Below are 9,687 nucleotides of genomic sequence, written 5' to 3' on the forward strand. Positions count from 1 at the left end.
AAGGGGGCCCAGCAGGGAGGTGGCAGTTCTGGTCCTTACTGAGGAAGACAGAGGCAAAGAAGTTATTAAATATGTTGGCTTTGTCGTCTGGCGTGACAACCAGATTCCCCGTCTTGTCCTGCAAGGGCCCCACATTTCCTGGGGCCTTCTTTCTACTCCCTATGTACTTAAAAAAGGACTTCTTGTTGTCCTTAATCCGGGAAGCCAGCCTCTGTTCCATCTCTGCCTTGGCCTTCCTAACCATCCCCCTTAATATCACGCAATCCCCACTTAATATCAATCCCCACTTAATATCACGCAATACTGAAAATTTAAAATCAACAAAAAAACCCAGAATAAATGCTTAAAATAGAAATTGATATCATCTGTCAAAATTATGTTTTTTAAAAATCAAATTTTGCCAAGCCTACTACTAGATAATACTACCAACTGCATGCTATGTCAAATAGGGAAGGCAAAGACAATATCATGCTACAAACCAAATACTGAATACAGCGCTTAAAGAATTAATTAGAACAGAATGATTAAGTGCTCAAAACAAAAATGAATATTTATAAAGTTACTACTTTTCAATACAGGAATATTTAAATACAGTTATTTTAGCAAAAAAATATCAGCTGATCAAGATTATAAAAATGATCAATCTTGCTGTCAAACTTTATCAGATGATGACATGGATAATAAAGTCAAAATGAAACCATGATCTATTTAGTTTGAAGAATTAGCACAATAAAGCATTTATGAACCGTCATGATTGGCTGAATAAGATCTGGGCATACCAAAGATCTCATGGCCATTAAATAGCTTATTCAAATGTTGATAGGCGACTATCAAAAGCCATTTCCCATCAGCACAAAAAAATAAAACTAAAGAAAATTTAGTGTGTCAATTAAAATATTGGCGTGCTGCTTGGTATCAAATAGAGCTGGGACAGACTCGTGAAAAAATGTTAAAAGCCTTTTCAATCAAAAGCTTTATCAACATGCATATAGATCTATAAAAGAAGAATCAGTGAGAGGAGTTTATTTCCATTTACAATCAGGAAGCCTTTCATCCAGAGATCAGGTGTAATACAGGAGAGTTCCAAGCCAGTTCCATAGTCTGCTTACCTGCAGTTCATTGTCACAGAAGAGGAAGAATAGAAGGAAGCTAGTAACACACATCTCATTTTGTAGCATCAGTGACATTGCTTTACCATTTCTCTAGCACTGTGCATCCATTAGACAGTCATTTTTTAGTACCTATACTGGCATTTTTACTGGGATGATCCACCTCCTTTTACCTGTGGTTGGTTCATTCAGTCCTTTAGGCTTATTGAATCTTTACCTTCTGCTATACAGGCATGAAAACTTGGCAGTCATTTTTATTTTATGACTGCCAAGTATAAGATGAAAGGGGAACAGTCTATGAGCACAACGTTCCTCTATACCCCAGATGCTCACCTTCATGCCTCTGTGCTTCATTCTGTGGTGGCTTGCCAGTGAATGTTAATGGTGATCTTGACCGCTGTATAACAGGCAGGGTTGGATCACTGAATGTGATAGTATCCTTTCCGCCTAAAAAGCAAGCATTGGAAACATTAAACCACCAACTAAACTGTATGTTCACCAATGAGTTTGGTGTCATTTAAGTACATCTTAAAATTTAACTATTTTTTCCTATTAAAAAGTACAGTGATACCTGTCAATACAGAAAGTTCAGTACAGAAAGTTAGATAGGCAATAAACTGCAACTGAACTGCACAAGTCAAATATAAAAAAGGTCATATTTCTATCAACACTGCTGGGTAGAGGACAGTTCTCTAATTTGTTGAAAGGCTACCAGTTTTTGTGTTCAGCTGTAATCAGATCATATCTATGTGATGCAAAAAGTATTTTTAGATTAAAGCTTTATGCTAATACAGAGATCATTTGCATTTAGACTTGAGTAGCACACCATTACCAACAAGTATTCAGCACTGACCCTGCACCCTCTACATCCCACTTTCATTGCCAAAACCTCCCTTATTACAAATGCAATTTTGTGCATTATTCTTTATGAAAATTTTATCCCAAAGTTCTTTCAAAAAAAAGTAGTTTAAGAGATGGCCCAGAATTGGGGCAGCAAACACAAACATTGATACTGCAGGGAAAGGGGACTAGAAGTGTTTAATCCACTGAGCCAAATTCATTTATGTGCATTTTAGTTCGAATCCAGCTGGAAAGGAGTAAATTACCTCATTCCTTGGTGGATGAAATCTTGTGAACTAAACTCTTCAGGCCAGGCACTCTGTTGTATATGACTAGCTAGCAGGGGCTTTAGATTCCATGGCAATGTGAAAGTAAACTACAACAGCTTACCTCACATGCCTTCTACCATGCAAGGCACTTAGAGGTCATCAGGAAAGACACTAGGACAAACTGGAAATAGCACACATTTGCAAGCTCAAATGACTGTGGCATTCTAAAGGACAATACCAGCTGACAAATAACATCTGGTACGATGGTTTGCTAAAACAATTACCACTGTTCTACTCACCTCTATTAAACACATAAGACCACAAGTTAGTACCAACATTACTCTGTACATTCAAATTAGCTTTGACATACTCCGCAACCTGTCTTAAACCGAGATCTTAAACCATGGGAGTCTTAAATCAAGACTAGGGGTTTCCCGGAGGGACTAGTGATTTTGGGGTCCTCAATTTTTGGCTCAGCCTGAAATCAGCCTCCCCTCCAAAGCTCTCATCCTTTAAAGCAGGGGCGGGCAATTATTTGGGGTGGAGGTTTGGTAAGTTTTTGAGGACAACAAGGGTAGCCCTGCCCCTTGACAGTTGTTCCACTGCCTGGTCATCATCTTGGGACTGGAAGTCCTGCCCCCAGGCCCCTGACATTTGCCACCAGAAGTTCCTCCCCCTTTCCCTACTCCTTTTGGGAGGGGGGTTACATCTTAGAACCAGAAAAACAACAAATCATACACGAGAAGTCAAACACTTACTATAACATATTTTAATTTTAATACAAAAAATATTTTGTCATGATTTGTGTTTGTGTACCAAATATAGAGGTGACTGCATAACTCAAAAATAAACTCTTAGTCTTGTATAGTGCGTGGAGGCGTGGTTGGGGTGGTGCGGCAGTTGAGGGGGTGTGGCTGTGTGTGTGGGGGCGTATATGTGGGGGAGGTTGTGAGGGCAGTGTATGAGTGTGTGGCATTTGTGGGATGTGAGGGAGGGTGGGGGGTAGGGACCCCCTCCACACTTCCCCATGGCGCAGCAACAGCAGGCGGAGGTGCTCGTGGAGCTTGTGCTCATGCCAGGCACGAACTCTCCGAGTGCCCCCCCGCTGCTGCTGCACCATGCCACAAGTATGGAGGGGGTCTCTATACCCCCCCATACCCTACAAATGCCACATACAACACTGCATGGAGCTTCCCTCCAGTGCCGCACGAGTGTGGGGGATGCAGATGTGCAGCGGGTAGAGCGCCTCTGCCTGCTGTTGCTACCGCTGCTGCCTGCCAGAGCTCTGTGCAATGGGCAGTGTGTGGAGGGCGTTCCCACATCCCTCCCCATACCTCCCTCACACCCACAGCCTGCCCACCCAAGCTCTGTGCTGCCACCGCCCCGCTAGGTGCAGGCTCCCTATTGCCACCAGCTGCAGCCCCATGCTCCCACCCAGCTGCAGTTCCCCCTCACCCCCACTACTTCCCTACCTGGTGCCTGGAGCGAGTGGGATGCCAGGGAAGCTGAGCAGGTCCCTCGCCAACTGCAGCAGCAGCCCCATCCAGAAGCAGCACGCTAGCCGGGCTACGGCCTTCCACTCACAAGGGTGGGAGCGAGGCACAATTGGGTATGTTGGCAGAGGGGATGTTTACATGGGCGCCTCACTCCCACCCCTGTGGGCAGAAGAGGTGGGTGGGGTACAATTAGTTGTTCGGTGCCATGAGCTGGATGAAAGTGCCTGGTGGGTTGGATCCAATCTGTGGGCCGTATTTTGCCCCCCTGCTTTGAAGTGTCTTGAGTTAGAACCCTAACATTTCTAGTCATGTTTACCAATCTTGGCTGTACGTGTTTGGGGACAGGACTTTTCCCTGTCTTTCTACTGCCTGATACAATGAGTCTCTGACATTGCTGAGGTACATGTGTGGCAGTAATACAAATAAATAATTCTTGAGACACTTTGATGCTGTCAGGATATTAGAAAACCAGCTTCAACTGAATTTGCATCTGCACTCTGCTTCTTCTATAGCACATAATACAATTAAGCAGTTAATTAACAAATAGCCGAGTGAGAAACTCTAATGTAAAGCCAAAAGGAGACATTTTTAGCTAAAAATTTGAGGGCTTCTCCAAATGACAAAAGCTGAAGAGGGAAAAAAGACACCTAGTTTCCCATGACAGTAGCAAGACTATGCAAAGAGATGGGCACAAGGTCAATGTCAAAGGGGCAGTGCTGGTAGGAAGAGGAGCAGTACACATGGAAGATCTATGTGACAGGAGAGAAGTGATTAAATCACCAGTGAGATTAAAGGATGGAAAGGGTAATTTTCAGCCTGAAGAAAGTAGATGCCAGAGGAGCTATTTGTGCTAAATACCTCGCAAAATCATCTCAGAAGCAAGAAAGTAAATGTAGGCCTGCAACTCTTGTGGCTTCCAATTCATATATTAAATGATAAAAAGTGTTGACTTGCACCAGCAATTACACACTCACTTTCACAACATTTTACTTTGAAACTAACTGGTTACACATGTACTGGTTAGATTGCCATCTATCATTAAAGTAGTATTGTTTCACTGGCCCAAGTGGTATTATTTATATATTGCAACAGTGATTCATGATTGGGGTATACTAATGAAACCTGAATTGACTGAACCAGGTTACCTCTGGAAGCTACACTGCTCAGCACAGTTCTTGGAATGTGCACAGTCCATTAGTGAACCTCTTGGGGGTGCGGGGGTTCAGTTAAAAATGTATGGGCAAGTGAATGAGAAACTGTAAGGTAGAAAAATAAGCTAATTTGTTCCTTTCACCAGAGGAATATTGTTTTCCCCAAGTGTAACCTGGTTGATCCCTCTCAAATTTTTGCCTGCATTTAAATACCTCTTCTAGAAAGGGTCCCATAACGGCCACCACCTGTGTACCAAGCACCTGCAGAGAATATCAATGTTGCTTCTCAACTGGCCTAAGTTAATGACTGTTTAGAAACAAAAGCATCTGCAGCATTTCCTGTGGTCACAAGAAGAAATGCTGTTCAAAATGATTTTTCTTTTCTGCTCAATTCTTTTGCAGTGGGAATTAGTATTTCAGAGCACAGTAAATAAAGCTGCAATGAAGTATCCAATTACACTAATGTCTAAGAGAACTAGACTGACACTTTCTATGCATATTTGTCTAGTGAACCCATCACTCCAGTACCTAGGCAGCAAATAAAGGCTCCTAGAATACTGAAACAGTATATTCTTTGTTTCATCCTCAATGAAGATGAGCTCATATTAATGGGATCTGAAAAAAATTAGTGCCCAAGACCTGTCTATGTAAAACCATGTCCTCATGACCAGTCAATTTCCACTAGTACAATGAAACCATCAGCCACAAAGGGAGACCTATAATTGCAGAGGGCAAAACCTTCCCAGGGCCTGAGCCACTTCTAAAAAAAGCACAAAACTCTTGCTGTTCATTACCCACATTTCTTTCATTCGTTACATACAAGGTAGCAATCAAAACATCTACAATTTGTCAAGCTAGTTCAACTATAGGATGACTTAAGGAGGAAGCAAATATTACCATATGTTCTTGCATATAACCCACTCTGAATATAACACCCTACTTTTATAGGGTGTTATATTCACCTTATTTTAAAAATATTTTTAAATATGTACCCTATTTTTAAAAGGTATCATGAAGAAAAAAAGATCTTGCCTTAGGTAAATATCTGAGTAGCCACAGCTAGGGAGCCTGTTGTCAACTCCATGGATCAGATGGGGACTAGGGACCTGGCCTGGGGCTGCACAGTGAGCCCAATCTAGCACAACAGGTCTAGGGCTGCATGGCAGGTCAGAGGCTGTGCACCCTGACAGCATGCTGTGTCTGGGACCACCCATGTGCCAGGTGTGACCCCCATATCCTGGCTCCAAGACTACCCACCAAGTCCAAGGCTGCATGCTGGCTCTGGAGACATATTTTGGGTCCGACCCAACACTCGGCTGTAGAGCCAGCATACAAGTGGTCCTAGACTTGGTATGCCAAGTCCAACTTGACACGTGGCTCCGGACTGGACCTGGCACATCAGGTCCAGGGTTGTGTGTCAGGTCAGACTCGGCACACTGGCTCTGGCCATGGACCAACCCTATGCACTGGCCTGATGTGTTGCATGGATGGGGTAGAAGATCCTCCATAGGTAGAGACCTACTGACTTCACAGAGGAAGTGGGTTGCACACCAGCTTCTTTATTCTTGCAGGGTCCCCTGTGCAACACCCCCTTCTCCCTCACTGACTGCTAGAGGGGCCCTGCCACTCACTCAATAATCAGCAGGAAGGCGTAAACAGTCATTTTAATCATGGAACCGTTTTTGCCTCCTGGCCAGTCAGTAACAAGCAGCAGGGCCACCAGGGTCCCTCAGCCAATCAGCAATGGGGAGGAGGGGGCTGCATGGGGGAACCTGCAAGACTAAAGGAGCTGCTGCGCAGCCCACTTCCACCACGTATTTAGTAGATCCCTAGGTCCAGAAATTTAGTGGCTGGGGGACAGAGAAGGAAGCAGTGGCAGTGTTAATTGTCATGACTTCCAGAGCTGCAGCAATTATCACTGCTGTCACTCTGCCCTGCCCTCCCACCCCTACTAAACTTCTGGACCGGAGGGGATCCCTTTTTCTCATATTTAATGCCTCCCCAATTTTCCCCAGCTGCCTTTGGCTGGAAAGGTGCAGGTTATAGGCAAGAAAATATGGTACTTCTATTTTTAAATACTTGGAAGATGTTCCAATAGCAGTGATGGGAGTGGTGAAAAAAGATGTTCTATTGGTAGTGCTCCTAGCAGTCACCACCTGAAACTGATCTAGACTGATGGGCAGCTCTAGCCAGGTCGATGGGCCTCCCTACCAAGCCCAGGACCATTTGCTGCACTTCTGTGTGGGTGAAGTGGAGGGGCCTTTTCTGGAGAGCAGGCTCAGTGAGGAGGCAACATAGACGTAGCCTCCCCTAAGCATTATTGAAAAATCAGTTTTCCTCAGCAAGTCTTTACACTTGCAAAAAAAAATCAACTCACTGCAAATTAAGTGATTATTTTTTGTTTGAACTCTAGCATAAATGAGATTAGGTGCTCTAAGGCCTCCACCACTCACTCACCTAAACTCATATTCAGCCTCTGGGTCTATTATGATAGTCCCAACCACATTTGAAAATTGGGCATTGTTTGACAGAGCAGAAACCAGTTTACAATCCTCTGACAAGAATACTCCTGTTGAAAATTTAAGGTAGATCACAAACAAAAGTATGGTCCTGATTTACTGGTCTGGTTAAATCCAGAAGTAAACCCCACCGTTCATCAGAACTACTAATCCAGTATAAAATTCAGTTACAACTATTTAGTATCATCCTTCATTACCATTTTCCTCAATTTAAAAGAACTGCCTTGCACAGCACTCTCTATTTCCCTTGTGGCCATCTAACTCACTCAGTTGAGCATCTTAATCTGACAGATATAAAAATGTTCAGATAACATTTCCATTTATTTACATGCAGTGACAATATGTAACGTACTGCTAAAATTAGTTACTAAAAATATACACGTCAAGCAGAACCTACTCCCAAATCCCACTGAGACATTGTAGCTCAGGCCTTCAGGCAGCAAAAGAAAGGAAGGAAAGAGACAGTTGTTATTGTATAAATATTAATTTGAGATCTTACCTAAATAGACCAACAATGAAGCAAGACATTCTCAGTGTCCCAATTGTTCTATTTTACTCTTTATACTTTCACAAAAGTTAAAATGCTGCATTTATTAAGCTACAAATGTCAATGAACCCTATTTTTGAAAGAATGTAAAAAGCACCAACAGGTTGAATTTGAACAGGTTAAAGTTTACATGATATTTCTATTAGCATGTTAACCTGTAATACAAAGTTCCAGTATAAATATTACATTGGCATCTCCCATCAAGAAGACATGGGAAAACCAGAACTTGGAGTTGAACTGACTAGGTTTGTTACCAGGACTCTTCAGATAAATTGCTGACTATTTAAATTTTGTGAAAAGTTTTGACCTAACTGACAATGCTAAAACTCCTGTAGCTTTGTTTATATTAGTTCCTGCACGTGGTAGCAAATGTGGGAAACTAGGCAAAAGTAGCCGAATGGTGCAAACACCAGGGAGAAAGTGGAATCATTCACAGTGGTTAAAACAAGACATAGCTAGATGTATTGGGAGGAAAATAAATAAAAGTTCAGTACTGAACATTTTCCAAACAAGCCAGCCTACTACTAAGCAATAGCTTAAATCTCCCTCTACTTAAGTAATTTAAAGCCAAAAAAATATTAAGAAAATGTTCTGTTCTGGCAGAGATATGGACTAGACCATTTAAGATCCCTGTGGTAGTGTTAAGGGTACTGCTGTGGCCATGATGGTCCAGGAGCTATGCAAGAGGCAAGGATTTTCCTGGGTGATATCTTATACTGGACCAACTACATGGTTGGAAGATATCACGCACAAAAATCCTAAGATCCCTTACATTTTCAGTTTCTCAGTTTACAAAATTCTATAGAAATTATCAACAAATGCTGCAAGTAATACAAGGTTACTTTAGTTACTGAAAACAAGTACACAATAAATAAACCTTGCAGAAAATCATTGCTATAATCAGTTTATACAAGAAGCTTAAATCAGTTTAATACTTTTCAGCATCAAACTATAGCAATAATTTGACTATTTCATGTGTTCAAAATGATTTTTTTCTATTATATCCAATAGCTATAAATTAGAATGATATATGAAGTAAGAATTTTTAGGAATGACTAGGCATTTTGGGTGCCCAAAAGACTTGCAGTCAAAGGGCTTGATTTTCCAAGTGTGTTGAATACTTTTCAAAACCAATGGTCACATTTAAAAACAAACACGTTTGCAAGTTTATCATAGAATTCATACTCAAGGAGTTTCTTTTAAATTGAAGAAGTTGCTTTCCTGATTTTTTACTAACCTGGAAGACTCCACAAACCAGAAATTTCCAATGTCCTTAATTTCTTCTCCAGCTCTGCCACTCGGTTTCCTAGAATTCTTGGAGGGGGGACAACACACATAAATAAACAATGTTTCACTGAGAAAATACAAAATTCATTCTTGAAGAAATGTAGTTCATCAGCAGATATTCATGTGATTACTGATACATTCTCCACTGTCCCAGAAAATGCATATTTATTAGTTAATACTTTTGTCACGCATTTTAATAACAGTGATGGACAAAGGTCACTGCAAATCAAGTCTGGATGTTTCATAGTTTCATAGTTTCTAGGGTTGGAAGGGACCTGAGCAGATCACCTAGTCCGACCCCCTGCCATGGCAGGAAAGAGTACTGGGGTCAAACGACCCCAGTAAGGTGGTCATCCAACCTCCTCTTAAAAACCCCCAGGGTGGGAGCCTGCACCACCTCACTTGGAAGCTGGTTCCAGACACTAGCCTCCCTGACCGTGAAGTAGCGCCTCCTGATGTCCAACTTAAA

General features: G+C 42.0%; 1 protein-coding gene across 1 annotated transcript in view; it reads right to left on the reverse strand.

Moving 5' to 3' along the window:
* CCDC149 (coiled-coil domain containing 149) overlaps positions 1-9,687 on the reverse strand; it is a 131,395-nt gene that overhangs the window by 6,065 nt on the left and 115,643 nt on the right. Inside the window, exons 10-11 of the mRNA XM_019526261.1 lie at positions 9,169-9,245; positions 1,443-1,556 (exon numbers count right to left, since the gene is read on the reverse strand). Coding sequence (XP_019381806.1) covers positions 1,443-1,556; positions 9,169-9,245 — 191 coding nt within the window. The remainder of the gene's footprint in view (positions 1-1,442; positions 1,557-9,168; positions 9,246-9,687) is intronic.

This window comes from Gavialis gangeticus, unplaced genomic scaffold (assembly GCF_001723915.1).
Source record: "Gavialis gangeticus isolate Ggan-Ray unplaced genomic scaffold, GavGan_comp1, whole genome shotgun sequence".
Taxonomy (NCBI): Eukaryota; Metazoa; Chordata; order Crocodylia; family Gavialidae; genus Gavialis; species Gavialis gangeticus.